Source organism: Vespa crabro, chromosome 7 (genome assembly GCF_910589235.1).
Source record: "Vespa crabro chromosome 7, iyVesCrab1.2, whole genome shotgun sequence".
Taxonomy (NCBI): Eukaryota; Metazoa; Arthropoda; class Insecta; order Hymenoptera; family Vespidae; genus Vespa; species Vespa crabro.
In genome coordinates, this window is record NC_060961.1 from 440,578 (window position 1) to 456,802 (window position 16,225).

Sequence of the window (16,225 nt, forward strand, 5' to 3'; positions counted from 1 at the left end):
CTTTTCTTTCAAGGATTCTACCTACACGTTTCTATTGACATGCAGCTGCAGATAGAAGAGTAGAAAAAACTCATAAACGAAGCAGCTCACCTTTATAAATCACCGTTACCGTTCCTTCCTACAATGCTGTTTGTCACAATTAGCGACTTAATGATCCAGGTATATAAGTTCTTTTCATTTCTCTAAATTTTTGTGCAAACGAGTATATATCCCTTTTATTTAGGAACAAAAAAATCTTTTCTGTGCCGAATATGGGATTTCTCTAATTATCGTGTCGTTAAGATGCCAACAAAATTAGCTTTAATGCCATTGTAAATGTGGTTATTCCTTCCTCGTATTTATTGCACTATATTTAGGAAATTATAGCGACAACATCTCTCTATCTCGCTCTCTGTCTCTCTCTCTTCCGGTAACCATTATCACGTATAACATCCTAAACGTAATTTTATTTTAATTATACAGATTTTATAATAAAATTTATATTTTATTTAACATAGGTAATCTTGTAAAAGGGTTACGATAATGGGACTCATACGTAGTTTTCTTTTTTTTTTTTTCTTATATGTTTTAAATTGTTTATTTATTTTTATATTTTATTTATTTATTTTTTTTTTTTTTTTTATAATAATTGTACATTATCCGTATCTTATTACTGTTTATATTTCGTTGCAAGCGATACTTGTATAGTCGATAAGATTAATCATAGCTCATATAAATTGCTATAATTTATCGAGGAATTGCGCTCGAATGTGGGACGTATGAAGTGCGCTTTTTTCGTGGCTTCGTGCAATCAGTCCCGTTGACAAATCAAAATATGCGTCTCGTTAAATATTTTCGGAGATCGCGGAAAAGGAGACAAATACATTCTTTAAGTTACGTGAGAGAATGAGACATGCGAGACACACAATGTGCCATTATCCATTAGATTATGAAGGAATTTGGTGATGAAGGAAAAGCAATCGGAAATTCGAAAATTTTATCGAAATATATTCTCTTCTTACCATATGCCGTGTCGCTAATCACTCAGAACGTATTCAAACACTGAGAGGCGCTTTGTTTCAAAGGAAATATTGTACGTCGGACAGAAGATATTTTCGATCTTCTAGGAGAAATCTATGTAGCTCATTTCAAGATATTCGTAACAACTATTACATCAAAAAATTGTGACCGTTGGTTTATCAAAAAGTTTCGGTAAAATATACATATGTACAAGAATATATTCTAAGTAATTAGCGACGCGTTTTCTTTCTCTCTCTCTCTCTCTCTCTCTCTCTCTCTCTCTCTCTCTCTCTCTCTCTCTCTCTCTCTCTCTCTCTCTCTCTCTTTCTCTCATAAATTTAGAGTTCGGAAACGTAGCCTTCGACGACGATTCCAGGAGCTAGTTCGGTAGTAACGCTCTCGGAGACGTCGCCGGCATCGTTGCGATCTCCACCAGCAGACCAGGCACCTTCTCTACCGTACTTCTCCGACATTCTTATCATTTCGTTGGGACTCCATTCGGAGGAGTCTCTCCGGCTTCCGCCGCTTCTGTAAACGACGTTGGATTCGTAGTGTTCCTCGCGACTGATCGGATGCCCGTATGGAGAGGGCGAAGGAGCGTAACTATCATAAACGCTGGTACGTTTCATCGAGGCACGTTGATGCGGAGTTTTCCTTAGCATCGCCTGTGCGAAAGACCGTCAATCGTATCGATGAATATTTCTATTATTTACACGTAATTCGAGCTATCTTTCATTTTCGTTTACCTGAAAATTGAATGGTGGTTGATCCTCGCCGTCGTCGTTGCTGTGCTTACGACCCAGCATTTGCAGCTCATGTATCGGATTCACACTGAAAAATATAGTTATCACGTAGGTTGATGTAGGTATCGAGTCGACGGACAATTGGCAAGTTACGAACGAACCGATTGCTTGCGACGGCGCTGGTATTCCGATTAACTTTGTCATCGAATTCCCAATCGTTTCCGCTGTCGAAATTATTTCTAGCTCGAGCCTCCGAGTTGGGAACGTCGTAGCTGCGACTCGGCGGGACTGGTGACACTTGGCCGAACGGTGGAATAGGAGGAGGCGGTGCATTCTTCTTAGAGCGTATTGACCCAGTATTCTCGTAATTATTCTAATTACGGTATATTCAATGCTGAGATAATAATAAAATTATTACGCGAGAATAGAATCAATGTGGAACTTACTGAGTGAGGATTATGAGCGTTAGAAGATCGTGCGGGACTATGGTCGATCGCGGGTAGCTGGGATTCGACATTGCCGGCTTTGGCCCGGTTCGAATCTTCCGGTGGACATCGGACCGGGACATTCGGGTCCCTGGAAAACGGAGTGTTGATCAAACTCTGTCCCTCGCTGCCCGACGGGTCTTGTTGCGCCACGTGATGTGGCGAGTTCGTCGTTTGAACCTCGACGTCTGAAAAATGCAGAGAGATCGGATCGAGAATGAGTTCCCCTCGAGCGAGTCATTCCGACGAGACCGCTATTTACTCTTTCCTCTTTTTATTATTTCTTCCTCGATGCACGAAGATCGTTTCACTCTCTTTTCTTTGCTTTTCAAAGGGCCCGAGGCTATCTATATAAGATATCGAACGGTAGACCGATCGGAAGAAGATCGTATTGCGCGACCGTATTGCGCCTCCCTTATCATTTCAATTCGTTCCGTCTTAGAACGTTCTTATAGCAAGGGAGGATGAGTATTTGTGCGACGCTTGGCTGGTCGTGAGCGCGAACGCACGAGATGGAGGGAGCGCGATCGATCGATCGAATTTATCGCGAAACGAAAGGAAATTTTGCTTTAAAAATGATTACCTGCTGATTTACCTATTTCTTCCAATGTTAGTTTTCTCAATGTATTGGCTAATCGATAATACATACGGCGAGTCGATGATACGAATTAAAACGATGAACAGTTTTGCAAACAGAGAAGGCTCTTACTCAATGGTTGACTTAATTTTGTTTAGCGATTGGCTGCTTTTACTGTAATATTCCTTTCTTCAGAAGAATGAATCAGAGCGTGAACGAGGTGAAAGTAGTTTGCGCTTCGTGCTCGAAGGTGCTTCGTGGAAAGAGGACGAAGTGACGGGTGATCCGAGCTTTTCGATCGCGCGGCCGGAGAGATGGAACGAAAAGCACCTCTGGTACGAACGTTGCTGTTGGGCCAAGGCACCGTTTGTCTCCTTAATGGCGCGTCCCAGGGCTCGTGCTCGTCGTCAGACACCGAGGTCGACATGGATCTGCAGAACGTATTTCTCAATTGACGCCAAAGCTCACCGTCAAAGCTCACCGTCAAAGCTCAGACGACACTTATCTTCGATAGAGACATACGTCATACAACGAAGGAGATGTACGTGCGACAAAGATCAGAGAAGAGACTAGGACATGACACAGACAAACACAGGGCTATGGGCGTAAAAGGCAAGCGTAAAGAACGAAAGCTGGAGCGTGTCGTTTGCCGATCGCAAAAACGTTCGCGATGCAGGAGCTCTCTCTCTCTCTCTCTCTCTCTCTCTCTCTCAAATCTTCATTTAAATCTATATTTTCTATATTTTCCTTTAATAGACTTCGTACGTAATAGTTATCTATCGAAAGCCCTGTTTCGACGACAGTTTTTGCATACTCGGGAATAGGACTAGGATGGAAAGCAGAAAATACTTTACTGTAGACACTCACCCTGCGCTCTTCTTTTTCCCCGTGGGATTGTTCATATAACTCGTATCGAAGTATGGCATATCGTGATAAATGTCGAAGGGTAGCTTGTGAACTTGGGGTGGTTTCATCTGGCCTAAGTATGTGGATGCTTTAATGCCAGGGTCGATTTTATCTAAGGGTACTCGTTCATTCGTCGCTTCCAGCGTCCCCGCTATCGCTTGATTGAACAGGTGTACCTAAAAAGAGTAGAAAGGTATATCCTAGAGATAGATATATTGTTTTCCTTTTTTCTCTTTTTTTTTCCTTCTTTTTTTCTTTTCCTCGGAGACGACTCGCCGGAGAATCTCTTGAGAGAGACTCACTTGTTGCGAAAATTGCACGAGGTCTTGATAGCGGGCTGCACGGTAACGTAGGAGGACTTGGAATATGCTCTTCGACCTCCATTTGCTGCTGTAGAATTTGATGAAGTCCTTCGTCTCCTGTTCCATATCCCCCTTCAGCAACGGAGTCATTTCCTTCCTCACTATGTGGCCCCTGTATGCTGTTGCAGGATCGTCAGATTTTCGATTTGACAATCGAAATCTCGACAAATCGAGAGTTTTGTCTCTTTCCCTTACCTTTCTGTATCATCAGCGCTGCTTCCTCTTGCGTCATATCCATCGACGGCTCCTTCTTCCTTATCGACACTTTCTTCACTGAAACAATACCGATTAGAATCGCGCGAGAAATATCGTCCTTACTTTCGGCGTCAGCTTTACCTACCAACTTGTTTCTTCAGGTTGATGACTTTGCTCGCAATGTTCTTGCGCGCCAAGAACGCTCTCATCATGCATTGTACCTTGACGATTTTCTTCACTTGGGTCTCGTACAATCGCGATAAATATTCCTCGTTGTAATACTTTAGAAATACTTTAGTTTTCCCGATGATCCATCCTTCCATTTTTAATCTTACTAAAAGCAGTCGACAATTGTCCTTAGTTATCTCTACGTTCTCGTCAAAGTCAAAGGCCAAAAATTTGTATCTGCGGGAAATGACAACCGTTATCACATAATTTTCTACCTATATATCTACTCGTCTTTTTATTGGATATAGAGAAAAAGGATAAAACGAAGGAAGAACCTTCGAAGGAATTCCTGAAAGGTTATTCTGTATGGGTAGCCTCGTTGTCTAGCCTTGGCGGTGTCTAATACGGCCAATGCTCTGATTTGTTGCCTGACTACGTCGCGATAAAAACCTTGTGGTATACCCTCGAGATCGGCACGAATGCATCTGACGAAGTGTATACCACCGTTTCCACCGCCCACCAGGAGGCTCTTCAAAATTTCGAGACTGGTGGATCGAAATGTCGCCGCGCAGGTTCTCATCTTGCGAGTTTGCGAATATTGTCCCTTCGAAGCAGTGTTGTATTTCTAGGGACAAAATGGAAAGGGGAAAAGCGTCTCATTAACTACGGCTTGATTTTCGAAGGTTATCTCGAATTTTTATTTTTTTACCCTAAGTTTTATATTCTCTTGTATGATAGCTCCCCATTTACTTTTCGGCATTTTCTTCTCCTCCTCTGTTTTCTGTTTATCCACCACTATCGTAAGATTACCAGCTTTCGTTAGCTTGTTCGTGAACATATCTTTGACGACATCGAAAGAGGAATGTCTCAGTGTTTCGATCATCTCCGGCGGAACAAAGTCGCGATTTTTCTCGGAGATCTCGCTCGCGTCGTAAACGAGTTTCCCGGTGTAATGGGCTATGGTAAATTCGTGCGAGCTTATTTGTTTTATATGTGTCCCTTGTATTTCTTGTTTTATCTTTTCGAAAATATATTGAACGTCCTGGAGTTGTCTCGATGCGTCGTCTATAATGCGAAACAATCCATTGTCCTTTTCCATCAGCCGATCGATCGCGTCCTTGTTGTCGTAGAAATGGAATTTTTGTACCTTTATATCCTCTTCTTCTTGCTCTTGCTGCAAAATTTACGATTAAGATGAATCGCTCTGAATATTAGATCCTGAAATATTTCAATATCTCTCACCATTTCCCATGCGAATATTCGTTGATTGTAATGGCATTGCATCTGTTCGTTGGTGGTATTCACGAACAATTGTTCGATGCGATTCACCGCGAAACACTCGAAACCAAAGAGATCGAGCACGCTTATGGAGTACTTGTCACCGCTGAAAACGTAACGAGGCATGAGCGAGCGCGCAAGAACGAAAGAGAGATCGAGATTTTAAAGGCGGGTAAGTAATACGTGAGTGAGTCTTACAAAAGAGTACGAGTCACCGTGAATTTGAGGTTCATCATGTTAATGAGCCAATCGACGAATCGTTGATAAATCGTATTCGCCAAGACGTCCCTTGCCTCTCTTGCCTCCTCGCACGTATGCTTTTTGCGAATGGCCGCTCCTTTTCTAATTAGGCAATAGTTGATCAAAGCCCAAGAAAACTTTTTTTGATCCAGACCGAGCAATTCCGCGACTGAAATTTCCACGTGGAAACAAAGAGGTGTTATGGAAAAAAAAAGGAAAAAAAAAAAGAAAAAATAAGGAATTAATCGGTGCAGCGAAGTAATCGGTGTTACGTCTCGTTACCTTTGTTTGCCGTTTCATTGCTATCCATTTCGGCCTCACCGTTACTATCTTCGACGAATCTAATTTCTCCGAGTAACAAGATGGCCGCTAATATCTTCCACATCGTGTCAAAGTATTCCTCCATCTCCATGATTTTTAGATTCTCTTTCATAACTCCGAATCTAGTTACGTTTCCATCGGGATCGTTTCTTACTTTAAACGATCGCTTTCGTTCGTTTCCCTTTTCGCCGATTCGAAGATATCGCATTCTCCTTCCGCTTGGAAGATTGTATTGTCTTAATTTTCCAGCCGCGTCGAGGCCATCGTAAAAGTAATAAAATATATGAAAATTCGATTGATTCCTGCGAATTAAAATTACTCGTGAGAGGAGGTGCAGAGGTTTATACGCCTTCTTTATATGGGGCTTTGCGAATCGCGAACGGCTACGAATTATCTCGACGGCTACGAAGCCTGTGAAGTAGCAACCCTTTCTACCTTGAAAGTCGGCACGGTCACGGATAACAGGGGCAGTTGATTGAGCAGGCTTATAGGCTTATAGGGTCTTCCAATCGGAACGATTTTAACTCGTAAGTAGAATTATCAGAAAGTATTAAAATTATTTTTTACGACTGATTCGCAGCCGTCGAGATTCGTTAAAACGAATTCAAAGTAGAACTAACTTGTCGCGCGTCGAAACGCGCCACTTTTCCAATTGATAGAGCCAAAATATCGCTCCGGATGCTTTCCCGGAGGAACCGTACGTCGTTTGTGTCTGTAGCACGCATCTCGTCGAGTTTGGATTGAGAGGTGTCGCGGCGTTGCTAAATACATGAATCACCTTCAAAGCTTTCATCAATCTAGCTCCGGTGTCTTGCAAGCTCTGAGAATAAAAGTGAGAAACTTGGTAACGATGGTTTGTTATTTCTAGAAGAAATATGTACTCGCCTTTCCGAGGAACATGAGATGTTCGATGGCATGCAACATGTTGGTCGTTTTGCCCGAATTACTCTCGCCGGCGAACAAAATGTGTTGAGGTTCCTCGTTGTGAAGGACGTCTTGATAAGCGCTATCTGCGATGGAGTAAATGTGAGGTGCATTGTCGGAACGTGATTTGCATTGATACTTCGTATGATCCTGGAAGATATCGATGTTCGTTAGTTTAAGCGTGCGTTTGCGATCTTACGGATTCCTTACCTGAGCTCCGTAAATATCGTAATCCTCGTTGGGATTTAGTATGAGAAGAATGTCCCCGACGAACGTATGAAAGTGGCCCTGCTGTAGTCTCTCCTGCAACTCGTCCAAGATCGCGTCCTCCGTCAAAACTTCGAGGGCTGCAAGATCCTCGGTGAACATCGCTTCCGGCGGATTGGTTTGATGAGTCTAACGAGACGATACGTATTCGTTTCCTAGTTTTCTTTTTCTTTCTTCTTAATTTTTGCACGGTACATTGATCTTACCTTTAACAAATTTTTTCGAACGATCGCTTCCGGCTGCCTACCCGCTTTGCCCTTCTCCAAAACGTCCATAGCCAATGCTTTAATTTCTTGGGTCAGCTGTATGCGATCAAAACGAAGCGTAACTTTAATCATAAACATATAGATGATCGTTTGTAAGATGTTCGGAGAACAATGAATTACCAAATAATCGTTTTCCGGTAATTCTGCTAGGAAAGGATGTTCAATGATTTCGGCCATGAACGGTCTGTTGTCAGGATTTTTTTCTAGACATCTGCGAATGAGCACGTTCTCATCGAGCATAACACGTAAGAGTGATCTAAATGGTTGGATAGACAAGAAGAAAGGAACATTACGTACTCCGAAATAAAGTCGTTAAAATTTTGCGACCAATTGGACTGTCTGTAGAGGGTCGGCGGTGGATTTCTTACGATTTGAAAGAGTGCGCGAGTAGGATGCATATCTTGAAAGGGTGGTCTGCCGTCTGCTAATTCTATCGCCATTATGCCGATCGCCCAGACGTCCACGCGACTTCCGTATCCGCTATCAGAGCCACCAGTCTTACTGGTCACTACTTCAGGCGCCATCCAATTCGGCGAGCCTATACAACTGTTTCTCCTACCAAGCTCGCCCTTTATCATCCTCGAAAGACCGAAATCTATCAGTCTGACTTCGCCCTCCTTCGTCAAAAGTACATTGCTGCCGCGAACGTCTCGGTGAATGACGTTGTTTTCGTGTAGATGTATCAACGCCTGAAAAACGTTCAAGTTTTACCGATTGCGCGTAGCAATGGATAAGATGGAGGAGAAGGACGCGGAGTGGAAGGATGGTGGCTTTTGGTACGCGGCATCTTTGGCGCCTCTCGAGAATCCTCTTTATAGATTTACTGCAAATTGAATGATCTATAATTTGCGGCCTGCCGTCTCTGGCTGCGTAACAAGCGATGCCAGGTTGAGAGAGAGAGAGAGAGAGAACTTGCGAGTTGGCATGCGCATGAAATCATTAATACCCGACTCATCGGCCGAAACCGATCTCTTACGTCGTAGAACGTTCCTTCAAGAGCATGCCTCTTTTTCTTTCAACCTCCCATCGCAAAATTTTGGATTTATCGAGGAAAGGAACATTTGGATATGACACGATGACGAGAGGAAAATAAAATATAATATAAATGAATTAAGATAAGCTAAGGCTCGACTCTTCTTTGCTCCTTCGCAACGAGCATTTCTTTTTTCGCTCATTGGGAAGTGAACGGAGCACCGCGGTACGCTTTCGCGGCCATTTGTTTCGCGTGTAATTTGCCGGCATTAAACGTCAGCGTGGTCTGATTTACCGTACGAGCGAGCCTGCTCGAATCGCTACCGTGCCGCGATGGAACGCGCGTACTCGCGATGTGGAAGGGTAAACGGGAGAAGGAGAAAAAGACCTCCCAAATACCGCTTTCGTTGCTTCCGAGTTGACGGAAGGACGCTTCGACGTGTAGCGGACACGGAGTACCTACGTAGTAACATAAATACTTAGGTTACTCGGCTTCGTTAAAAGGAGGAAACCATCGAGAGGTAAGACAAGGACCACACATAGAGCGTAAAACGATTCGAAACGGAAATGGGCGTTTACCTGTGGCGTGCCAGTCGTCCGTGTATCCTGCGACCTTACGTTTTTCCAAGCTTTTCACTTTTTTCCTCACGCTTCCTGCGCAAAGTATGACTTTAAGGGCCGTTCGTTTCGTACGAACGTTCTCTCGCCGCTGCTAATTATACCTCATAGGATCGTGTCATTGTAAATCCTTGCCCTCGGATCTTGCTCTCTATCAGCCGTTACCGCCAAATGATAGCCTCGAACGCGCGTTCTGAGATCTATGAGGTATTACTTTCATTTCTTTTTCTTTTTTTTTCTTTTCTTTTTTTTTTTTTTTTCTTTCCTTTTTTTCCAATAAAATTTTAGCCAGTAGCTCGAGAAACCCTTGAAAGTGCGGAGTGGGGAAGAGGAAGAGGAGTTCACGATGGTCTTAATCGATCGTAAGAGATTCAAAAGGAATTCAACCTTCTCTCGCGGATCAGGTATAGTAGGCACGACGCGAGGTGCTTAATTAGCGAGCTATTTCAGCCGTCTTATTTGCGATTTATATGCGTCAAGGTACGTGACCAAGGATCGATCGACTTAATATCTTTCGCTAGACGTTAGTTGAGTTTGCGAAAAGAACGTTTAGCGATCGTTCGGTCTCTACTAACGGATGATAAATATCGTTTTACTTTGTTCGCCTCACCTTGATTACCTCCTTAAGTATATAAGCTATGTGTTTCTCGCGCATCTTTTTGTTCGAAGCGATGAGACCTCTCACCAAGTCCATTACGGATCCGCCTTCGCAGAGCTAGAAAAACGACAAAAAGAAAAAAGAAAAATTGAAGAAAATCTTAGAATCGAGACACGTAGATAGGCATATATACCTATCTACGTACACGGAGAGTCCTTAATCTAATGCCCTTAAAGAAGAAATTACAACGGCAAGATGCAATTCGTAGTTCATTTAGATCGTGTCTCTATTCGAGTCCAAGGTCCCGAGAGTATACCGCGATTGAAATACCTTCGTAATTGCGGAAGCAATCTGAACCTAGAGACTCGAGATTAAAGTTTTTCTATTTATCGCGCGTTAATCGTTCCATCTTTCTCGTCTCTCCTCCCCTATCTCTCGTCCGGCCGATATTAAAAAAGAAAACAAACGAACGAAAAATAGATAAATAAAGTAAAACAAAAATTTTTTTTTTTTTGAAAATGCCGAAGAGACGGCGGGGGGATTTCGACGATTAATCGAGCGTTTCGCCGTGTCTTCGTTGCGATCCTTCGGGCGGTCAAGGGGCTTCGTAAAACGCGCTACGATATGAAATACAACCGGCGATAAATCCTTTCCACGTTGTCGTTCGCGCAAAGCGCATCTTTTTCTCTCGTTCCTCGGCCCTCCCCATCCCTTCTCGCTCTTAATCATCTTACCCTTTTTCCTCCTATTAGCGAGAGGCGTTTCCCTTTATTCGATCGAACATTTTGTCTTTGTTTAACTATCGTCTAGCTGTAGGATGATCGCGAGACTCGTTTCGCGCTTGGATATCGTCGATCGATCAACGAGCCGTGCGGCTCTTACGTCGAGCATCGTCGCTTTATCCGAGATAAGTAATAATATTTTGGGTTCGCCGTGGAGGTCCGCCCGTAAATTAGGGCCGCGACGTGCCAGGCCTCACCTGCGTACACGAACGAGTTTAATGATTGTTTAATGGCCACGCGTGTCGTAAATTATCCGTGTATTCGACCGTCTCAAATGCTTGAAATTGCCTTCTGCTCGAGGCACGGCCATATACGCGGCGAGCCCTCGCTTCTGGCCTCGTTTCTCTCCTTTCCTCCTCACCTTCTCGACCTCTCTCCGAGTGCCCCTTCTCTCGGCAGAGAGGGTGAGAGAGAGGAGAGAGAGAGAGAGAGAGAGAAAATTACGACGTTAGAGAGACTCGCCCCGAATTTCCTCGCGAGATCGCCGATAGGTAATGACGCGACTCCGACGAAATTTAACGAGTTACGAGGATGCAAATCGTGCAAGACCAACTCACCTCCATGACGAGCCATATTTTATCGTATTCCGTCTTCTTTCCCGATCTCCTTCGATAAATTCCATAAAAATCTGGAAGGTTAGGATGTCCCGCGAAATCTCGCAATACCCTGTATTCTTCGACGATCAAGGCCTGCGTCTCCGGCGTAAGCTTTTGTATCTTAATCGCCACTTTTTTGTTGCCTGCACAAAGGGATCATGTCGATGAGTAAAAATTCATTGTTCAAGGCGGACGGGACGAAGGAGAGAGAGAGAGAGAGAGAGAGAGAGAGAGAGAGAGAGAGAGAGAGAGAGAGAGAGAGAGGGAAAGAGTTTGCCTACCGGCTTGTTGGTCGATCGCCTCGTAAACGTCGCCGCAAACTCCAGAACCAATGACTTCTTTGAGAGCATATCTCTTTTCCGGGTCTTGCATGCTGTCCAATCGTTGAAGAGTACCATGATCACTCGTGTTCTTCTCGCGTATAACGAAATCGTCCTCTTCCTCCGGATCACGAGACTTCCCGGGGCGTCTCCCGGCACCGGCGGATCTTCCTCTTCCGTCGTAATCGTATTCGTCCATCGCGCGAACGATTCTCCGTCTATTTGACCTGAAACGAGCCCCATTCAGGGAATTGAATAGAGAGGGCAGATGGTCAGATCGCCTCTATCAAAAAGTAATTATCTCCTTTCGTATAAAAATATGTAAAATATTGGCAAAGAGTTCGCGATTCTCTTGAAGGAGTCGACGACGAAGCGATTTTCAGAGTGCACGTATTACGGCACTCGATGATTCGACGATGCGTAGAGGACCGTGTCGCATCGGCCGCCCTCGAGGATGACTCTTCGAACGTACTTGGAATATTTTTAAGAGACTTTGCCGCCATCGCCGCCACATCGACGACGACGACGACGACGACTGCGACTGCAACGAAGCTGGCTCGGCTTTCGCTGCGCTTCCATCACAAAGCCGAGTGCTAATTATATTCATTCTCGAGAGCCGCGTGAATGAGAGGTAATCGCTAATTAGTAGCTTGCCTTCCTCCCGAAAACTTCGACAACTTCAAGAAGCCAAGATGTCGGAGAACGAACGAAAGACAAGGAAAATGAGATTTCTTCTCCGTTGTTACTCGTCGTCGAAAAATATTAGTTATGCCGATTACAAAACGATTATATAATTACTCGAAACGGAATAATTAGAGTTTAGCGAAGAGCATTTTTTGCCATTCGTCGTCCGTTCGACGGTCGAATAAGGTCTAAATTCGTTTTCTCCCCTTTTTCCTTTCTCTCTCTCTCTCTCTCTCTCTCTCTCTCTCTGGCGAAACAGTTCTACGACGATGATGGTCATGCGGGGTACTTGTGGGGCTACGGAAACATCGTAGGTGGGTACATATCCCATTTATCGGATCTCGGGGATTACGTAAGATTATTTAACGTATATACGGATCCGCACGGCATACCTAGATAGAACTAATATACGGGTTTTATGATAAAGAATCGTAGCGATCGTTCGCACTTCGTCCTTCCACGAAGAATCGTTAATCAAGGATGCTTCTTACTTATCTTCCTACGTTATTCCTTTACGTCGTTACTCATTCGTTGTTTTTTCCTTTATCCTCCTCATATTTCTTTTTTTACCATTTTACGCTTCGCCTACAGACTCCTTTATCTCGTTTCTTCTTCAACGTTCCTCCGTCCGTTCTTCCACCGCGCAGTTGATAAGCTTCACCGGCACGAAAAGCTCTCTCCGCGAAAGCTCTCTAATCGGATCATCGTTGAAAGTCTCGAGTCTAGTTTCCAGTCGGCGATATTTCGCCAATGTCTTTCGACGTTGTGGTGTCACCCTCGAGGAAATGAATTCCTCCGTACAAGAGATCGATCGCCGCCGTGTCGACGAGTAACGAAGCTTTTCTCTCCTCTTCTCGTTGATCCATTTAAAAACCTCTCATTAGGTTCGCGCGCGAAACTTTCCCACAAAGCGTACTTGGACGACCTTCTCTCCAACCTTCTTACCCTTTTAAAGAGCGCGAGTTCTGGTCCCCCTCTTGGATGCGTACGCGCGCGACAGAGTGAGAAAGGGACGGGTAGAAAAGTCGGATGAGGATGGAAATGAGAAAGGAGAAAAAGAAGAGAGGGGACGAGTCGAGGCGAATAGCACGAAAAAGTTTTTCTGAAATCACGGGCCGAGTTGCGTCCTTTCCTCCCTCGACTCCACCTTCTCTCTTCTCTCCTCTTCTCCCTCATCCTCACCCTTCTCCTGCTGCTTCTTCTTCTTCTTCTTCTTCTTCTTTCGAAGTGGCGTGCAGTCGAGCATCAATAATTTAGCGCCCTGTCGTACCAATAAACTCGCGACGGTGGACAAAGCGACTAGCAAAAGCGACTGTGCGAGCGAGCGATCGACCGAGAGAGAGAGAGAGAGAGAGAGAGAGAGATAGTCGCCAGACTCGCTCGCTCGCACGATCAGCGTGCTTTTCTTACGGTCGTTCACATATAGTCAGTGCGACGCGTCTTTTCTTCGCCTCGTCCTCTCGCTCGTTCTCTCGCTCTATGTCTCTCTTTCCCTCTCCTCGATTACAAGCGGCAAGAAGCGGCATTACACGGGACACGCCGCGCCGACAAATCGACGGATTATGCTGGACGAGCGTCGAGCCACCGCGAATAAATGAATTGGCTAACGATGCTGACTTCCCTCTTTTCTCGCTTCTTTTTTCAAACTTGGAGTAGCCTCTTTCCCTCTCTCTCTCTCTCTCTCTCTCTCGGTCTTTCTCCCGATCGGTGCGAACGGTACGCGATCGAGAATATTTACAAGAATTCGCGGTAAACGGAGACGTTCTCCGACCTTTTATTTCTCCTACGAATTTCTTCTTCTTGTTATTTTTCTTCCAAATAACGATAATCAAAAGAAGGATGCCTCGTCGTCGTCGTCGTCGTCGTCGTCGTCGTCGTCGTCGTCGTCGTCGAAAGATGCTCAATTTCCGTAGGCGACTGTGGGAAAGTCGATATCTCGTGAAGCAAAAGGAATGTTGTTAGTCCCGCGAATCCCTGGGAAGAAGTGGCTGAGCCACGAAGATGTAATGGTAGGAGAGAAAGGATGAGAAAGACGGGGGTTTCGTTTTCGGGCGAGCTGTGGAGCCGAGTTCGTTCGAGCAACCGTTTAGTTTCGAACGCTTGAAAAGGGTTCGACGCTCCCTTCTCTGGGGTACGTCGATAGATAACCGGTGACAAGCGACTCCTTCCTCGTTCTCGGGAACGAACGACTCTCTACGTTATCATCGTCTACGTCGTCTCGTCGATTTCTAGTGGTACGAGTCTAGCGATAGGGAAACCGAAATGTTCCGAGGCGTCGCGGTCGCGTCGATAAGTGAGCGCGCGAGCGCGCGTGCGGTAACGCGCTCTCGAACTTGGAAAAAGAAAGGTTCGATACGTCCTTAAGGCGGTGACGAGAGAGTCGAACGTTTCTTGTCGCCACCACCTTGTCCATCTTCTTGTCTTTGCGTCGTCCGCCTTTTACAGACGGCCGGAGATCGATCCTTTCGGCAGATAACGCGTTCGCCTCTTCGGAATTCCACGGACGCGAAGGTGTCGCTCTTTTCGCGCGTTACGCGTTGCTTTCTCTCTTTCTCTCTCGCTCCGTCTGTCTCCCGCGCGCGCGCGCCGCAGATCGAAAAATCCTTCTCGCAGGTCCGATCGTACGTTATTTCCGTCGGAGGGCTTAATCGCTACCGGGAATCTCAGCTCGGTTCTTCTTCCTCGAAGCTCATGCAACATTTAACTTCCCCGTACGATCTCTCTTTGCCTCTCCTTTATCCTCCTCGAGTTTTGCCCGAACCTTCCGTTTCAGCTAGAACGTCTGACTTTGTTTTATCGTAGAAGAACCTCGCTCGCTTCTTTCAGCGAAGAAAAATTTTCACGCGAGGGGCACTGAAACGATCGAGAAATACGATGTGGCCGAAAGCGGAGGACTACTAGTCGTTGGTCGTTTTTGTTATCCACTTGTCCGCGAGCGTCGAGGGAAACGGTCGCGCGTACAGGCATCTCTTCCTTTTCGTTCGATTCACCACGTCTCGTCGCACGTCTCTTTTTCTACGCATCCTCACAAAATATTGCGGAACACGTGTTCCGGCACCTCGAAGACGAGTACCATGGAACGTAAAGAAGAGAAGGCAACTCGATCCTTTTCCCTTCGTTCGGTTCGTCGTATTTCTTCTTCTTCTTCTTCTTCTTCTCCTCCTCCTCCTCCTCCTCCTCCTCCTCCTCCTCTTCCTCCTTCTTCTTCCTTTTCTTCTCCTCTTTCTTATTGTCGTCGTGGACAAGAACGGCAAAAGGGAGATTCTTCGAACGTGACATTATCGACGACTCGAAATAAGACGCGAAACCTTAGCGCTTTGCTCGATCTACGGCCGAGAGGTTCGACGAAGGGAAAGGCCAGGACGAACGAAAATTTTGAAAAGACGTTGAAAGGTTGGTACGAAGAAACATTGCGAAAGGTGCGAAATGCAGTTAAGGGTAAAGCAGAAAGAAGGGGAAGCGAGAGTGGTCTCTTAACCGACTCGCGACTCGCGCTCGGCAACTCACCTCTAATTAAGACGTCTGGCAGGTCGCGTAAGCCCTACGGCGTCCGGCCTCGCAGTGCTCGCAGTAGAGCTCGACTACGACGACGTCGACTAGCACGGTCGGTCTTGGCGTTAGACCCGAAAGGGAGTCCCGACGAGCTTCCTAAAGAACGTCCCGACGAGCGCCCCAAACAGCACCCCAAACACAGCGCCATAAACAGCGGCCCCAAAGAGCGCCCCCAAAGACCGTACCGACGAGACGCACGCTGGAGTGCAAAAGGGGGAGAAGACTGGGGCTCGTACTCGGGAGAAGGGGCGCTTGGCTTCCATGATCCAATAACGCCGACTTAATTAACTAACTGCTAACTCGCAAGCTTGTTAGCTCATTGATTTCGTTCCCAGCGCATAGTCTCTACGTCGTTTGCGCCGTATAGATTAA

At 45.5% G+C, this 16,225-nt stretch overlaps 2 protein-coding genes across 14 annotated transcripts in view; one reads left to right on the forward strand and one right to left on the reverse strand.

The window, feature by feature from the left end:
• LOC124425681 (protein Wnt-6-like) overlaps window positions 1-16,225 on the forward strand; it is a 66,198-nt gene continuing 49,973 nt past the window's right edge. Inside the window, exon 1 of the mRNA XM_046966356.1 lies at window positions 1-159. The gene's annotated coding sequence lies outside the window, so the exon portion shown is untranslated. The remainder of the gene's footprint in view (window positions 160-16,225) is intronic.
• Window positions 317-16,028, reverse strand: LOC124425675 (neither inactivation nor afterpotential protein C). Of its 13 annotated transcripts, none has more exons than XM_046966331.1 (25): window positions 15,809-16,025; window positions 11,579-11,844; window positions 11,259-11,440; window positions 9,932-10,036; window positions 8,029-8,420; window positions 7,852-7,942; window positions 7,672-7,767; window positions 7,409-7,594; window positions 7,160-7,348; window positions 6,895-7,094; window positions 6,236-6,576; window positions 5,912-6,122; window positions 5,678-5,819; window positions 5,145-5,609; window positions 4,771-5,060; window positions 4,413-4,672; window positions 4,268-4,345; window positions 4,013-4,191; window positions 3,672-3,886; window positions 3,135-3,235; window positions 2,189-2,415; window positions 1,904-2,115; window positions 1,746-1,830; window positions 1,325-1,664; window positions 317-1,278 (listed from the first exon to the last, which is right to left on the reverse strand). In XM_046966331.1, exons 2-24 carry the CDS (start codon window positions 11,814-11,816, stop codon window positions 1,338-1,340), a joined length of 4,812 nt encoding a protein of 1,603 aa, XP_046822287.1. In that variant the 5' UTR covers window positions 11,817-11,844; window positions 15,809-16,025; the 3' UTR covers window positions 317-1,278; window positions 1,325-1,337. The 13 variants fall into 13 exon arrangements, 11 of the variants coding, with proteins under 11 accessions (XP_046822287.1, XP_046822288.1, XP_046822285.1 ...); XM_046966332.1 differs by having other exon boundaries at window positions 317-1,247; window positions 1,290-1,664; XM_046966329.1 differs by having other exon boundaries at window positions 317-1,664.

Bases quoted from the DNA above. Each gene is read 5' to 3' on its own strand.
- LOC124425675 (XM_046966331.1), bottom strand. From the start codon at position 11,816: ATGGACGAATACGATTACGACGGAAGAGGAAGATCCGCCGGTGCCGGG. The intron at 5,610-5,677 runs GTGAGAGATATT...TAAATTTTGCAG, and splicing joins GAATATTCGCATGGGAAATG to CAAGAGCAAGAAGAAGAGGA. The intron at 4,192-4,267 runs GTAAGGGAAAGA...ATCCTGCAACAG, and splicing joins AGCGCTGATGATACAGAAAG to CATACAGGGGCCACATAGTG.